The sequence below is a fragment of the Melospiza georgiana genome, chromosome 1 (assembly GCF_028018845.1).
Source record: "Melospiza georgiana isolate bMelGeo1 chromosome 1, bMelGeo1.pri, whole genome shotgun sequence".
Classification (NCBI taxonomy): domain Eukaryota; kingdom Metazoa; phylum Chordata; class Aves; order Passeriformes; family Passerellidae; genus Melospiza; species Melospiza georgiana.
The window spans coordinates 115,654,694-115,671,817 of NC_080430.1; the positions used below are offsets into that span (position 1 = coordinate 115,654,694).

At 35.6% G+C, this 17,124-nt stretch overlaps 1 protein-coding gene across 1 annotated transcript in view; it reads left to right on the forward strand.

Annotated features, from left to right (window-relative positions):
- The window catches only part of RP1 (RP1 axonemal microtubule associated), a 164,839-nt gene that overhangs the window by 28,926 nt on the left and 118,789 nt on the right, over positions 1 to 17,124 (forward strand). Inside the window, 9 exon segments of the mRNA XM_058025257.1 lie at positions 387 to 502; positions 2,447 to 2,608; positions 3,205 to 3,417; positions 4,505 to 4,682; positions 6,291 to 6,399; positions 8,345 to 8,384; positions 11,180 to 11,380; positions 14,732 to 14,821; positions 16,790 to 16,922. Coding sequence (XP_057881240.1) covers positions 387 to 502; positions 2,447 to 2,608; positions 3,205 to 3,417; positions 4,505 to 4,682; positions 6,291 to 6,399; positions 8,345 to 8,384; positions 11,180 to 11,380; positions 14,732 to 14,821; positions 16,790 to 16,922 — 1,242 coding nt within the window.

The following is a 17,124-nucleotide window of genomic DNA, read 5'->3' on the forward strand; positions in this document are numbered from 1 at the left end:
TTTTTTTACCTGAGAGCTTTATGTTCCCTACATCATCTGTTATTTATCATCTAAATTCAGTGCTAGAGCCCAGATCATTATGCTGGAGTTCTCAGCTCCTTTTTATGGATTTTTTTTAAACATATGTGCTGATAAAAAGAAATTTGTTCCTTATCATTACCTTTCAGGGCTTTTCTCCTCAAGGCAGCAAAAGAGACTAGTAGTCCCTAGATGCCCTTTCCTGAATGAATGAGAGAATTTATTGATCAGAAAGGTCAAACTGTTGAGTTAAACACATAATTAATTCTTTTTCCTTGAAAATGATAAACCATCTATTGTAATTAAATGCAAATATGAATTATTAGACTTTCATATTTCTGGTTTTTTTTTTCTCATTTAACTCTTAGGTCTTTTTGATGTAAATGTCAAAAGGAGAAATATATGTATATTCAGCAGTCATCAAATGCCATCTCTTGCTCTTGCTCTTGTCAGTGGCCGTGTAACTGGAAAGGTAGGAAATGCTGTTACTTCATAGACATGTCATTGTCTGATTAAAAAAAAAAAGTTTTTATAATCTGTCTAATAAATAATTGTACTTCCAATCAGATAATGAGTGAAGAATTACAGAACTGAACCCAGGAAATTGCTGATAAATAGGTGAATTTAGAGATAGGGCTTTGTTTTCTCACACTTTACTTTTTAATTTTTGGTAAATTTATTTTCTTTAATTCAGAAATACCAGGCCATTCCAAGATGTCATTTATATTTGTTTGCTGACAAGCTGCCTGGAATGCTCTAATATCTCCTCTTTTTCAATAAGGGAAAATTCTCTGGCTTGATTTTAAATGAATGCCCCTTTTTCCTTTGTGTTTTTTTTTATTTTTTTCAAGTAAAATACCAGTCATAAGACAGCTGGTATAATCCAGGGTTTGTTTTGATGCATTTTGATTTGTTCCAGCCCAGCTTCAAAGTCTTACGATGACCTTTCTTCCTCAGCACTTGCAGTATACAAGTAGATAAATGGAGTTGTAGAATTCAGTTCCTTCTGATCATAGAATCAGCGAATATCCTGAGTGGGAAGGGACCCACAAGGATCATGGAAATCTGACTCCTATCCCTTCACAGGACAGCACCAAGAGTCACGCCATGTGTCTCAGAGTGTTGTTCAAACACTTCTTGAGCTCTGTCAGGCTTGGTGCTGCAACCAGGGAGAACCTGTTCCAGTGCCCAAGCACTCTCTTTGTGAAGATCCTCTTCCCGATATCCAACTGGTATGACCTAGCCCAGGAAATGGGAGTAATCCAGGTTCTTGTAAAGGGACTCCTTAGGGCTGATTGGAGTGAAATGGCCCTGGATGATCCATGTGTGTAAATATATGCGCAGGGTTTGAATGAGGAGCGTAGGTGGGAATGCCCAGGTACCTCCCCTTACACAGGGGAGCTTTCAGTCCTCTGGTAAAAGGCCTCAAAAATGAGTCTGAGGGTGCTTTGGTAGTCTTTGATGTTTCATGGTACCTGTAAGACATGAGATCTGTCTCTCAGGCACTGGAGGAACAAAAAGGCAACATAAAATGGCAATTTGCCTTATAACACATACTTAATTGTGCTTTGAGGATATGCTTACTCACTTGTTTCACAACTACTTCTGAAATCTATACAATTTTTCTTTACTTTTATAGGTATATTGAATCTGAGAGACAGTTCTTTTGGCTTTTTCTTCAGAAGGCAGTGCCTTGAAAACGAAAAATTTTCCTAGAAATATTGCTTCTTTGTACTCTTGAAAATTCCAAGATGATGTAAATTAGAAGTATTATCAATTATTAGAGGGATTGTTAGCATTTTACATGGATTAAAATTCTAGTTTTATTTAAATATGAGAATTTATATAACTATGAGATAATGAGTTGATAAAATATTTAAATATGTATTATTACGTATTGAGAAATTGTTTGATAAAATATTAAATTATTTATTTCATACAAAGGGATCATAAAGCCTGCCAAGCTGAACAGGCAATCATGGAGTAAAGCATGTTGCTTTACTCTTTCATGTAAAACTTCTGCTTCTCTGAGTGTTTTCTGTGAGAACAGTATAAATGAATGAGAACAAACACAAAAGCAAGAGAAGTTGGGCTGGTGGCCAAGAGTTACCACCGCTCATTTCCTGCTTGTGTCAGCTTTATACTTTGCTATATTTATAGGCTGTGGCACACTCTCCAAGTGAGGCACCCATGTATGTTTCATGTTATGGCCAGATCTGTGTCATTGTACATTGAACTGTTTCTGCCAAATTCCACAGAGCCCACAATTTCACAATTGCACATCTGATTTTTGTACTAGACTGCTAGTATTGTGAGAACTTCAACAACACAGAAAGTCTGTTGTAATACTCTCTCTGTTGTTTGGATTTTGCCATATAGTTCATATAATTTATTATTCCTTCTTTGACTGTGTTAGAGCAAAGACAAGGCCTGCTGCGAGCTTCGTGTCCACCTTCAAGCAAACAGCTGTGCCATTCTTGAGTCAGCCAGCTGCCCAGGTCACACTGTGGCTTTCAACATCCAAGGCAAAGTGGCTGATGAAGCAGCAGGATATGCTGGGCTTTCCAGAGAATTTGTCGTGCATGTCAAGGTAAGGTGGGCAGGGAAAAATTAGGAAGACCCTTCTAAAATTTGCTGTTATAAAGCATCTTGTTCCTTACGGAGTTTCAGAGGTTGGCGAGGTAAAAGAGGGATCCTCCTCCACGAGGTGGAGCCCAACTCCAGTGTAACAGGTAGGCGGCATTGAGGGGGCTCCCTTTGCTGCTCTCGGATACAGCAGCTGGAACACGCAGACAGAGTGAGCAGTAACACGGGAAAGATGAGACCCTCAACTTCCTAGCAGACCGTCAAAAAGTAGCACATAGCTGCTGTTGAAAAGAGATAAGTTCCTTAATTTGCCACTCTCCTTGTTCTCTGGATGTTGTGCCGTGCTGCTGAGCAAGAAAAAGCAGGGATGCTGCAGAGTAGGGAAGGATTTCCACTGCTCTGGTTGGTGCCTGCACAGAAAGCAGCATGTATTCAAAAACTGGAGGTGTACTTGAATTACTTGAGACTGACTCTTTTATCTTTTATACAAGGACATGCATAAGTGCTTACAATTAAATGGTAGGAGCAGTATCAGTATCCAAATTTAATATGGAGAAAAGCTGTTCTGTTCACAGAGGACTTTTTGTTTCTGATCTAAAGGGTGTGTTTCATCATGGTGCCATCATTCTGCTCAACACAAGTCTCTGCCAGGCTCTGTCCCTTAAACCTGATGGGAGCTGCAGTGGAGCAGGTCAGCAGCAGCAGGAATCCTACTGGAAAGTGCATAAAATCAGCTCTGGACTCTGCATGTTTGAAAGTGTAAAAAAACCAAGAATGTATCTGAAGATCCAAGATGACCAGTGTGATGGAACAGTAAGCAGTTATTGTTCGTATTTCCATTTGAGTGAATTGTCAGTGATAGGAGAGAATCTTTTTTTATTTGCTTGACATAAAACTTTGTTCATATTAAAAATGTTTCAAATATTTTCCTTCATTTGCCAAAGCAAAAGCAGAAAAATATAGCAAGCGAAGGTTTTGTGTCAATTGATGGATTTGTGGCAGTTGATGGACTCAGTAAATATCTGATTATACTACTGAACTATTGAGAATGTGGATGTAGCTAAAACTTATGTACTGCTAGATAGATGATACAGATAAAATCCAATAAAGAATAGCTAAGATGTAAGTAACTGTATACTTCACTAACTTTTAAAGTGTTTTTCTGTTCATCTAAGTTAATAAATGTAAGAAATATTTTTGCATAATTTTTATTTGGGAGTTTAAGACAACTGAATATGAAATTGAGCCATGTAAGTTCTCAGGTATAATGTCCTTGAGAGTTTTTTATTGCCTCGAGTATGGTTTCAGGGATTAAAATATTTGATCCATATTTTGAATATAGGCTTTGTGAGTATTTTATTTTTCAGCAGTCCTCTCACCAATGGATCAGGATATCCGGATAAAAAGTGACACTGGCTAAAGGTTTTGAAATTAAACTTGTAAATGCTCTGAAATTGAGGGAAAAAATTAATTACATCTATTTAATACATGTTATATTATGTAGCATTAGCAAATCTGGGCTATGCATAAAATTTGTGTAGAAATATCCTATGTGTTCTGATATAGATACTTTCACATTCCTTAATCCTTTGGAAATTGTTTAAGTGGGAAACTCCTTTGAATATATCCTAGCCTTTGCCTAAATCATAGCATAAATCAGAATACTTTCACTTGGTCTTTCACCTGCCTAACTTACTTGATTAGTCTTTGTGGTCATAAAGGAATAAACAGGGATTGGGTGCAGGTATGTCTCTGTGTGTGTAGTAATGTATCATGTTGTGAAGAGTGGAAAGTTAATCTGAAATATTGCTGGAAAGTAGTAATAATTAAGACTTTTAAAGAGTCTTCTAGCTACATTAATTCAATTGTTGGATTCATGTTTCTGTTATCAATTTCTTAGGGCACGGGTGATGAATACTGTCATTTTAAAATTGAGAAGAATTTGGAAATGGGATCTGTGAGCCTTGAATCAGTGCGAAATAAAGGGATATATGTTGGTCTTCTGCCAGATGGCCAAACTAAGCCAGTTGTTAACACTGGAGAGAGAAATATCTTTTTCTACCCACAGGTCATCAAATGTATGTGATTTCTCAATAGTGTATGGTTTTATTTAGTAACTAGTGTTTCTAATGGACAAAATTCAAAGCAGAAGTGTAAAAGATACATTGACACAATTTCCCTTGTGTTTCAGCAGTTTTAAAAGTGAAAAATTATTGTATGCACACTTAATTTCTCCTACATATTCAGTTAACTCCATTCCTTTCTTTTAATAATACTAAAGATACGCTAGATGTCAATTGTTTTTCTATCAAGCTTTTGAGAATGAGAATTGAAACAGGGGACAAGATAAAAGTGGCATTGGCTTCCTGGTTGTATTCCTCATTCTGGCCACAGATTTTGGAAGGCTGGGAGACGTTGTCTTGCTAACAACTTTACTACAGTTTTTCCTGATTTTATAGGGATATTAGTAGACATTTAAGAAGGCCTACTTGGCAGTGTTCAGTTTCTTTTTCAGTGATGTGAAATACATTGTACTCCCCACATATTCATTATGTTATTCCTCTGTCCCATAGTCAGATTTGACTGTTGTTGCAGTCAAAATATTTCTTCAGTAGAGAGCTGACCTAATCAACTATCCATGACTCAGAAACTGGGTCTCAGCACCCTCTGGATCACTGTCTTTGGGTGGCCTGCTTGTCTTTTCCCCTTCAGGAGAACAAAGTTTCTAATTTCGTGAAAAACTGGCTACCAAAGGTAGCCAGCTGACTTAGATTATAACTGCAGGAAACACCATTCTGCAGGAAATGTACTCTTATCTGGTGGACTTGACAAGTCCAGACATCAGGAAATGAAACAACTCATGAAAAGGCTAAATGGACATCAGTTTGCAATTGAGAAGTTGCTCAGATTTTTTTCAAACACAAGGAGAGCAAACTTAGCAAAAAGAGAGTCTCAAAACCTGCAACCACTCATACGAATTGTTGCATGTCTACTGTGATTGAAGCATTATGAGGGTGACTGCAAGCACATCCCTACTGTTCTGTCCCTGTTTGCCCGTTTGCTGCAGGGTGATTGGAATATTTTAATCACTATGTCCTTGTAGAAATGAGGAAATTATTTTCCTTTATTATCTTTTGGAAGAGCAGTGTTTTCAATAGAAATTCTCAACAAGTCAGTGCTTACTTGTGTCATTAAATAAAGCTAAATGTTACTTTTTCACAGGCTTCAAACCTCCTGAATCTGTGTTGCTCACTAAAAAGAGTATTAAAAGGAGCTAATATTTTCTATGCAAGCAATAAATATTGTCTGTCTGACGTGTTCATATAAACAATATCAATTTAATTTTTATTATTCAAATGGCCTCTAGCAATTTTCATTTCAGCACTTCCATTCTTAATAAAAAAACTTTTTGGGGGTAGAGAAGTTTATTTTGGGGAAAGCCACATGTTAACAAGTCATTTTATTCCTACATCAATGTTAAATTTTTGCTTAGATTTTTAAAACATTGAATGGACTTTAATTGGTATGTCAGTTCTGTTCCCAGTTTTTGTAGCATTCTGTGAACAACAGAAAAACGATTTTGATGTCTATTGTGTGGAACAACTGTGAGATCTGTTGTTAGCTTCTGAGAAAGAAAAAGCAAATGGCTTCTAGCTAGTGACAGATTTTACATTTCATTGTTTTAGTTGGCCGGGAAAAGCCTATGGGAACATCTGCAGCACCCAAACAAGAAAAGAACGACTTCAGAGCATCTCAAATCCAACCAGCAAAAGCCCAGGAGCCAGTACCTCAAAGGCCTTCAACTCCCCCACCCTCAAGTAAGTGACAATTTCCAAACCAGCTGTGGTACATGTTTTATGCTTGTCCTCTGTGTGTGTTTGCAGAGACTTAGCTCAGGAAGGACAATAAATGGCTTTTCTAGACTTTTTTCCTAGATTTTCTGAATTGTGAGCACAAACACACTACATAAAAGAGATTTCCAGTTACTCTTTTTCTGAAAAGAACATTGGAATGTGGTTTATTGATAAAGCAACAACCAGAAGGTTGAGTAACTTGTTAAATAACTTCATTTAATAAAATTAATTAGTAATTCATTGATTGAATATTTCTGTGGAAATTAAGAGGTTGATATGGTGCAGAATCCTATCTAAAGCTCACTGAAAGAATGGAATATTTCTCATTTATGCTGTCATACTCATGTTTCCTGCTTTATGGTTCACTGGAGGAAAGAGGAAGGTTTTGATGCATTGCATGCTAGATTCATACCTATGATTTTGCAGGTGGGAGTTAAATAAACATTGTTCTGATCATGCCTCTGGAGTCATGGTCTAGTAGATGTGTTTTTCTAAATAAAATGTTTCCTCTGAGCTAAAGACGTTGGACAAATGGTCTAAGACAAGAATTTTTGGAATAATCAGCATCCTAGTAACCAAACTAAGGAATTAAACAACTAAACAAATCAGAGACTGAAACATCTCTTAAAGAGTGGGGTTGATCATGTTTGCTTCCTGCATCTCTTATTTCAATGTGGCCAAAGACCCTGACAGTGTGAATCGTGTCATATCACCACAAAAAGCAGGTGGGGTAAATGGAAACTGCAGAGCTGCAAACAGCACATGGAAGCACATTCACTTGGTGGAAAAATAGCTGTTACATTGAAAGAGCTTTAAAGACAAGGTTATATTGCAACTTCCAGTATGGGAGGTGTGCTTATGGGGCATACTATGGGAGACAACTGCTTACTCAGTTACAGGTGGTCTCAAAGGCATTTATGTAGCAAATGATTCAGGTGGGTTGCTGATTTGGTTTCAAACTTGATCCTCAGATTGTTTCAAGGTGTACATGAAAAGTCTGGCCATGTGAACAAGACATCACATCTGGTATCCTTGTTCATAGGGTAAAATGGGAGGTATCAAGCGGGATTTTAATTAAATTCAGTTCAATCAAAGTGTTCTGGTTAAATTCAAGCATAGTTGGGAATCACTATAAATACTTAATTCTTTTTGGAAATATTTTTTTCCATTTTTAGCTCAAAACACCCTATTTCTAATCTCTCAGGCTTCATGTTGTATCATTGTATCACAGAGCCTTCCTGAAGTGTGGTGGGTTGTCAGCAGATATGCTGTGCCTGAAACCCATGACAACAATACACAAGCCATCAAACCTGTTTTCAAAGAAGCTGGATGTTTTTAGGGTTGGATACAAAGGATCTTTTTATAGAAGCAATATCTGCCGTGAAATTGGTTACAGAGAGTCTATAGCACTTTGTAAGTAGTTTTTCTGGCATTCATAAATATAGATTCTGCTTATGGAAAATGAATAGAAATATCAAAGCTACTCTGTCTTTCAAATAAAATGATAATTTTTTAGTAAGATACTTTTCACTCAACATATGTCTTTTGACATGTACAGGTGAGCCTTGAGTTTAAACTGATATTCATTAAATTGTTATTTTCTATTTTTCACTCACAGTAATATTTGGAAAAGGTGATGCTTGTACTGAGTTTGCAATCCAGCAGTGGGCTTAGCAGGCAAACCCAGAGCAGATTAACTCTTAGGCTGATCAGACCCTCCTCTTTATATCTGTGTCTGCTAACTTGTAGGTGAATTTTGATTTCTGTTTTCACAAATAATAATTGATTTAGGATCCATTAAACTGAAAACCATGCTACAGCATTTTAGACTTCTCCCATTGCAGTGTGAGGTCAGTGTTCCTCAAGAAACTTCTTTCGTTGTGCAGAGATGATGTCAGGTCCCAGCTTCCACTTAATAGCTCAGATGTCATTAGCTTCCATGAGACAAATGCAGTCTGTGACCCTGAGGACACCTCTGTGGTTTGGTACTAACCAAGTGTAGCTCTGAGAAATGCTCTCTATATCCTCCACATTCTTTTCCTGTATGTCTGGCATTATCAGTTGCTATTAATTTTTTAATATATTTTACTTAGAAGGTAAAAATAAAATCTGATCTCATTCCCACCTCAGTTAACATTGGAAATGATGGTACACAAAGGTGTAATAAAAAATACATCCACTTTATTGCCCAAACTTCTGATGGTTCATTTTAAAAGTGTCACTCAATCATATGATTTTCTCAGACAAGATAATTTTCCTTTTGTGTTACATTTAGGATAAGTATGTAATTTTAAAAAAAGTTATTTCTGTGAAGTTGTGGAAAGGGTTGTGTCTTCAACATTCTCATGCGGGCCTATTAGAATTAATTTTTGTCACAATAGATTTACAGCATGGTGTCATGAAGTGTGTAAAATCCCATGAGTAATGCAGGGCAACCATCAAATCCTCTTTTCAGACTGGAATATTTTTAGCCTGTAGCAAATCAATGCTACCGATTTCCATTTGTAAGAAGAGCCAGTAATTTATGAGGCAGAAAGCATTCCAAGCCTGTGAATTGTTTGTACATTATAATTGCTCCAAGAGGTGGTAGTTTGAGGTTGCAATAACTGTTTTGGGTAGCAGCTGGCCAAGTCTGGAGTTCTTGTCCTAAGCATAAGAGTCAGCATGGGATTCCTTATGTTTCTTGAATACCTTTGTATTTATGAACATTTTAATCTCTGCTGTAAGAAAGTTGTGGTTTTGGATAGCTGCAAGGAGCTCCATCTTTCAGAGTTACAGGTGAGAAGCTAGGTAACTACAGTTACAGAAAATCTCACAGTCAAGTTCTCAGAAATATTTATCACACCAAAGCAATTTGTTATTGTTCTGTTCTTTCAGGTACTGAAAGACAAGTGTAATTAAGTTATTATTCAGGTAAACTCTAGATGGTTGCCTCTTGCTTTATTTTTGGGGTGTTAATTTTCTTTTTTCTGTCAGAATAACTTGCTCTCAGTCATGATGAAGAATCAATAAAACCAGCCAGCAATGCCTAGTCTAAATTACTATGGCCATTCCAAAGTCATAATTCTACTGTTAAAGGCACTGCTGTAAAAGTAATGATACTACAGTTCTGAATTTCTTAAAAATTGATTAACCAAATATTATAATATTTTCCAGTGCTAAATTTCCTGTGATTCCAGAAGTCAGTCCTTATTTATTGCAAAACTTTGTATAGATCCCAATTCCTTAGCATTTCCTTGTGCAAATATTTCACATCAGTTAAGATATTAATGCTAGTGGATCATAATTCAGTTTTGGTACTTTGGTTACCATGTTGAATTAAATATAGGACATTCTGATGATCCAACCAACTGTATAATTCCTTTTGAGTAAAACTTCTAAGAAAAAAGGGCTCCTGGTGGTGAGTGATAGCTTTTGCATCAATTCTGTCTGGTTTTGGTTTGATTTTGTCTGGTTGGGTGTTTGTTTTTTTCCCTTTGATGTAAGGGTGGTGAAATAAGTGAAGGGAAAAACTCCATCCAGAGAAACCCAGTGCAGTATTTTAATTGAGCAAATAAAAAAGGAAAGGACTCTAATATCATGACATAACTTATACAATGCAGCAGAAACATCCCCAGTGATGCACTGGGAATTCTTTAACAAATTCATATTGGTGGCATATTAAAAATTCTTTTTGCAGTCACATGGAAAGTGCTCATGTGAGCAATTTGGAAAGCCCTGGAGGACACAGTATATTGGCAATGTGTAGGTTCATCTTTTCAAATGTGGGGCTTATAACTGCCCCTTGTGTCAGACGACACTACAAGTTCCTGGCAGCAAGGATTCCCTCTTTTTGGAGAGGGCTCCAAGGTCAGTGGTCCCATTATTAAAAAGCAGTGTTCCAGACATCTGATGTTTGTAAATTCCACTTTGATTAAATTACTCAAAACTAAATTCCTTTCCCTTAATGGAGTCTGGTTTTTCCATATCTCCTGTGCAGAGGTTTCTTTTGATGTCTCTGCATGTATGTGTGTTTCTCTTCAGGGTAGATGGAAGACCACTAGGTGTTGTTCTAGTGAAGCCTATATTTTACAAATTATATTTGCTTAGCCATTAGAGCTGTGAAATTTATTCATAAAGTGCTACTATGCTGCTATTGTCTCATTTATGCAGAGAATGCCTTAATCCAAATGATGGTACTGCATAAATATGGTTAAGCAAGGCTATATTGAGTTTTTTTTTTTTTTGTTTTGTTTTTTTTTTACAGTATTTAGTTGATATTTACCTTGAAGAAAGCTAATTTCCTCATTTTTTTAATTTGAAATGAAAATTGTTTATATTGTCAGAAATGTGACTCTGCTAATGATGTCCCAACACAAGGCATCAGAGGAGAAATTCTACTTGTTTCTAAATATCGGACTAAGAAACCAGAAATATCAATTTAATGGTGACAGTTCTGCACCATAGCATCCTCGCTCTGCTCCAGAATATGTAAAAAGAACATGATGATGGCATATGTGAGAGATAACTTGTTCTTTTCCAGCTGATTCTTGTAACTCAACTAATCAGTACATTTTGGTCTAGACAAGAAACATAAATCAATCTTTTCAGGCTATCTCACTTGCCGTGAAAAAAATACAACCCCTCTGCTGTTATGGCCTCCTTATGTGCTGAAGTTACAACAGCAACTGGCAGTTCCATGTCAATTTTCATCTCCCACTAACGTTCTGTATTTCACAGAGGAAATGAGAAATCCCCAAGGTGGTGAGAGTCCCCTTCCTTCGGATGATGAATGGAAAGTGTCAATACTGACAGGAACTGCAGGAACTGAAGCAAGTGTTGCTCTTTGGATATATGGAGACAGAGGATTAACTGGACCCATAACTCTTGGCAAGGACAACGGGAAGCAGCTGTTTTTTCCCAGGCAGGAAGATGAATTTCAGGTAGCTAATGAAGGCTAAGAACATTATTTAATAGGTACCTTTCCAAGGATTATCCTGTCATAGAAAACAAAACCTGTTTTGCTCCTATATTTACTCCATAAAATAAATCTGTATCTAATCTCCATGAATTCTGTGTTAAATCAGCTTGTTACACATAATAACAGAAATTATTTTTCTTTTAACCCCCTCCCACATATAGAAGATCAAATGGGACAACTGAGAAGTAAATTGATTCCTTTAAGGCAATTGATTTGAAACTACCTTAAAAAACTATTCATTTTGAAAAAAAAATATAAGACTTGAATATTGTTTAGGGATCTTTAGTAATTAAATTTTCAGGCATATAGTTTTCAAAGCATACTATAAAATGTTTGCTGTGGAACTTGTTCGATTAAAGAAGGAAACCCATTTTAGAGCTGCCATGCTGTAAGTGATTAAAATGCCAGAAAAGTTTACCTGTGGAATAACTAAAAGTCCAATGAAATCTCTATGTTACCATGCTGTCAAAACACAAGGTTTCTGCTTTTATTTAAGGATAACCCCACCTCTATTTTAATAAGGAAATTATGTCTAGGTAGGCTGAGAGGAAATTACCAAAGGAGCTAAAATTTCTGTCTTGCTTAAATCTCTGCCTGAGATGCATGTAACATTGCTGTGTTCAGCAGCTAAAGCAGAAGTTCCATATTTCATGGTTTTTTTTCTGGACTCATCAACTCTTGTAATACAATCTTCATACAATCCAAGATTGCTACTGTCAATGATATTAATAATAATAATAATAATAATAATAATTCTCTCTATGAATAGGGCATAGGAAGGGAGGCAACCTACCATAATGTTCATTTTCTAAGCATATAGGCTATAGATTATGATCCACAGGGAATCCTGCTCTCCTAATTAGTAAATAATTTATAAGCAATGTGGGATAATGGCATGTTTGCAAAGTTAATCCATATGTTCAAAAGAGATGGACCAATTTTTCTTCTTTAAAATGGATGTGGCCCATTATGGCTGTGTGCTGCAGATATTGATCTTGTGAGAGAGCAGGATCTTTCTCTCAGCACCTGGGGCTACTCCTAGGGTTTTTTTACATCACATTGACACTATAGCTTTCAGGCATGAAACAGCAAATGTCACTGAAGTGCTTTTCACTCTTTAGACTGCAGTGGATAAATCCACAAAGAAAAAGCCTCTGAGTAAGAGCTTTTTCTTCTCTTTTTCCCCTTAAACTTTATCCTGTACTTGTTTAACAGAACAGGTCTTGAAATGAAGATAGGAGTGTAAGACATAAAAAAAGTTACATCTTCTTCTTACCACTTCTGCCTTTGAACTTTTATGTTTTTACTGGTATATTCTAGAACAGATGATACAAAATTTTATTTTTAAAGTAATCGACTTAATCATAGCTCTGGCCAGGAGTTCTAGGAAGGAAGCAGCTTCTGAAAGGCTAAAGTAATCCAGCAATTAGGAATCAGTTTAAAGTTTTTTAACTTTACATTTATCAGCAACATGTGCAACTATGAAAAGTTTGAGTAGAACTAACCTAAGAATTGAAAACCATTCAATATGTGGCCTTCTCTTTCTTATTTTACCTTACCCACGTGAGTTTTCTTTGCCTGCTTAATCATTCCTAAGACAGTGCACGAGAAAGATCAAGACTACCAGAGTGCTACATCTGGAAGACCTATACTTGTTTTAGGAAGAAAGCACTCTTGCATTCTGACTTAGTCTGCTACATTTTGTTTTGGGTTGTGTTGATACATGAAATTAGATGCAACCTTTTTTCTTTATTTACTAAAAGTCTGAAGAGGGATTTATTAGAATAAACAAATGACATGACAGCCTTGTATATGCAGTCATTCTTATTCACAGCACCAGCTCTGTGAATGAGAAGACAATATCCCATATTACTTGAGAAGTAGGTCAGTTTGTGAAATGGGGGAAAGACAATACATGTAGGGGGGGGTTTTGCATTCAAGCTGAATATATGCCCATAATTTACTGCTGCTTTAATCCCAAAGTCTCCAGGTTACTCCAATAAGACTACTTTTGGAGGGGAATATTATGCAGCATAAGCAAGGATATGACTTGGCAGAGCAAAGCAAAGCTATTTTCTTTAGCCAATGGAAAAGAAGGAAACTATTGTCACCTCAATGTTTCAATCCTGGTGTTCACATTTACTTGGTTAATGGAATTCAGGTTGATGTAGCAAGTATATCAATACAAATTACACGTGTGAAACCTGCAGATTCTGTCTCAAACAACAATTTGGAAATTTCAATGTGTATTTAATGTTCAGGAAATCCAGAGTGTAAGTTTTTTTCTTTTAGAAATCTTTGACTAAAGCATGACAATGCTGTGACTATAACATAAAATTTTCTTACATAAAAGCACAAAGAGCCAAAAGTTGATACAGGAGAAGAGGTAATTCTGACCCCTAAAATGAGAAGAGTGCTTTTTAAAAATGAAAGTATAAAATGAGTGGATAATATACTCATGTTTTTAAGACAATGAAGGCAATTTTTGTCCAATGCAAATAGCTTTTTGGATGTAAATTGTGGAAAGAAATAGGCTTTTACCGATCTTTTATGAATAGAATTATTTGAGAAATAGCATAATAACATGCTCTTCCTTTCCTAAAGGTACATTATAAATTATCTAAAATTATTTATGCTTGCTTTAAATAGTGATTAAACTTCAAATGAACCCTAGATAAGTGAACGTTCATTTAAAGTTTTGAATATAGGGTTGCATGGAATAGTTTTTATAAGTAAGAACACACTTAATGCTTGAAAGGGCAAATGAATGCCAATCATAGTTAGAAAACAAATATAGCATCAGTGACTTCTGAAGTTTTGCAGAAGTTCTGCCAACCCTTGGGAATTATTCTTTGAGGTCTCCAAAATTTTGTATCCTTCGTGTTGACATATTAGGGTTTATGGTCGTCTGTGCAGAATTATGAAAGTTTTGTGACTTGTAGTCAGAGGATGTAATTTTGTTTATAGGATGTAATTTTGTATTGCTCATTTCTCTCATGAAAAACCCTCACCAGCTTTTTTTACTCTTGAAACTTTGAATAGTTCAAATACCTGCCAAATCATTTTCCTGGCAAGCATTGTGATTCCATTAGGCTGTGATCTGGTCAAACTGGGGCTCACACCGTAATCTGCTTAGTCAAAACAGAAGAAATGTGTTTTCTGAATCCTATAACCTCAGACCTGCCAATCAAATATTATGCATTGTTCCTGAGCACTCAGATACTACAATAGTTCATATAAATCTAGAATAAATTGCAAAGATAAAGATGTAATTCTATATAGTTTTATACTGTACTGTTCTGACTTTATTCAGGTTAAAATAAACAGCATTGGGAATATCTATAAGATAAGAATTGAACTTGATGGATTACCAGATGAACAACCCGAGTGGAATTTACAGAGGGTGAGACTTTTACAGTGATTTTGTTTCCATTTTATTAAATTTATGTAAATAAGGGCCCATCTTTTCACAAAGACATAGGTTTATGAAACAATAAATGCTGATTGGGATAAGTTGTCACTGAATTGTGTTCTTAGATTGCTGTAGAGATGACAAAAACATTGATACAGTTCACCTCCTAAGGGAGAGAAATATACAGGATTATTTTGCAATTATTCCTAATTCCAGCAGACAGCAATTTTATTGTATTGATGTGTTTGACCAAATTCTGCTTAATGAAAATTTGCCATACTCTTTAGTGTTTCTGTACTCTTCAGTGTGTTAGGGAGATTCTAGCTTTAAATTCTGGCTCTGAAAAATTGAAAATGATGGAGCATCAATCATTCCATGACAACAACTTGATAGAAATGAACAAAGTTTGCTGAAAGGTAAACAAAGTACGTTATAACAGGCCCCCCCATTTCTTATAATTATGAATATTTTCAGGGGACAAAAAGCTCTGAGTTTTTTTTTTTTTTCCGATTTGTTGAACAAATACTTCTTTATTTTGCTTTATTTCTATTTTTCTCTTGATATTTAGGGATGTTCACTAGACAAAATTTGTTCTAAATGCTCCTTAAGGCTGACACTCATGTAAAACATATTTTAGAACTGGGATAAGAATTTTTTGTCTGTTTCTTGTGTTGAATTTGTAAAGGAAACAAGTTTATTCAAATAAAAAAGAATAATCTTAAAAAGCTTGATTTAGACAAAGAGAATTAGGCAATAATAGCAGATTTTTACATTAACCCAAAGGTATTGACTGAGACTGTATAAAACAGAATGTGAGCATAAATATTCCACTTTCCAGCCTGCTAGTTACTAAATATGTCTTTAATATTTTGCTCCAAATTTCATAGGGTAAACCAGGGATTTCAAAAACTTCATTTCAGAACAAGAAATAAATCATTTTGAAAGCTGTGTTTTTCTGAAAAATGAGTTAATATATGCAATTGTTATGAATCAGCAGGAGGGCACTGCCAGTAAATATTGGAGATTAGGAATCAGTGCTGGCAAAGTATTTCACATTAGAATAAATACATGCTTTGGTGTTGAAAGCAGTGTTCATTTTACTTTAAATAATATTTTATTGGAAAAGTGAGATAAAAACATGTATTGCTCTGATTTTCTAAGTGTTAGAATTTGGATGTGAGTACATGCTTTCATAATTTTGTTTGCAAGGCTTATGCATATTATATGCACACTCAGAAACACAACTGCAGAAAGACAATTTTGGATTTTCTTTTGCTAGTCAAGACCTCTGGAAAACCCCTGTAGTAAGTATTGTAATTCCAGACCAAGAAAACTACTTTCATAAAAGATTATAAAGAGTGCTGTAATTATAGGAAACAAGTAAGGCAGCTATCTTACTGTACAGCAGCAAATAACTCTAGAAATTTGAATTCTAATAATCTTAAGTATATACAGATGGTGATGGTACCCAGGTTATTTTTTGTTTTGCTGTAGAAGAGCCAAAGATAACACAAATGGATTTAATAATCCAGTGTATCCTCTACTTGTCAAAGTTCAGAAGGATGCAGTTGATGAGTTTCATCCTGTTGTCATTCTAAAATATAAAAAATCTGTGTCCATCTTTCTACATCTTCCAAAAGGTCAGTGTGATGCAACAGCAGGTACCAGAAGGTTTTCAGTCTTCAGTCCTCCAAGCAGTGTTACATAGAGCTGGTTTACTCACTGAAACCAGACCTGGGGACACTGCAAATGGCAAACCCACAAATTACAACTGCAGATTTGTTTGTCGCATTCTAGTGGCCAGAACAAAAGTATTTTCATACTGCAATTTTATATGCCATATTTACTGATTGTGTTACTTTTTTCTGAGATAGAAAAAAAATGTATACAAAATTATCTTTTGCTGTTGAGAAACAAAGCATTGTAACAGAGTTATATTTGGAATTGCTTCTTCTTCAGGTGATCCTGCAACATCTAAGGAGCAAGAAAAAACTGAATTTTCCAGCAAACATATGGCTATCAAAGAATCGTGATAATAGAGAACTTCTGTGTGAACTTCCAGTAGTGGAAGCTGGAAAACCAATCTATCCAAGTATGTGTGTAGAGTTATTTATATATTGGCTACCTATTTTTCAGTGTAAATGCCAAACAAATTGTGGTCCTAGCAATCTTAAAAGCAAATAGTCTGACTGATTTCTAGAGAGTATCTTCCAGAAAACTAATTGCAGGTCAGACATACTGTCATTGTTAACATTAAGCTAAAATTATATAACTTGAATTTTCTTCTTTTGGTT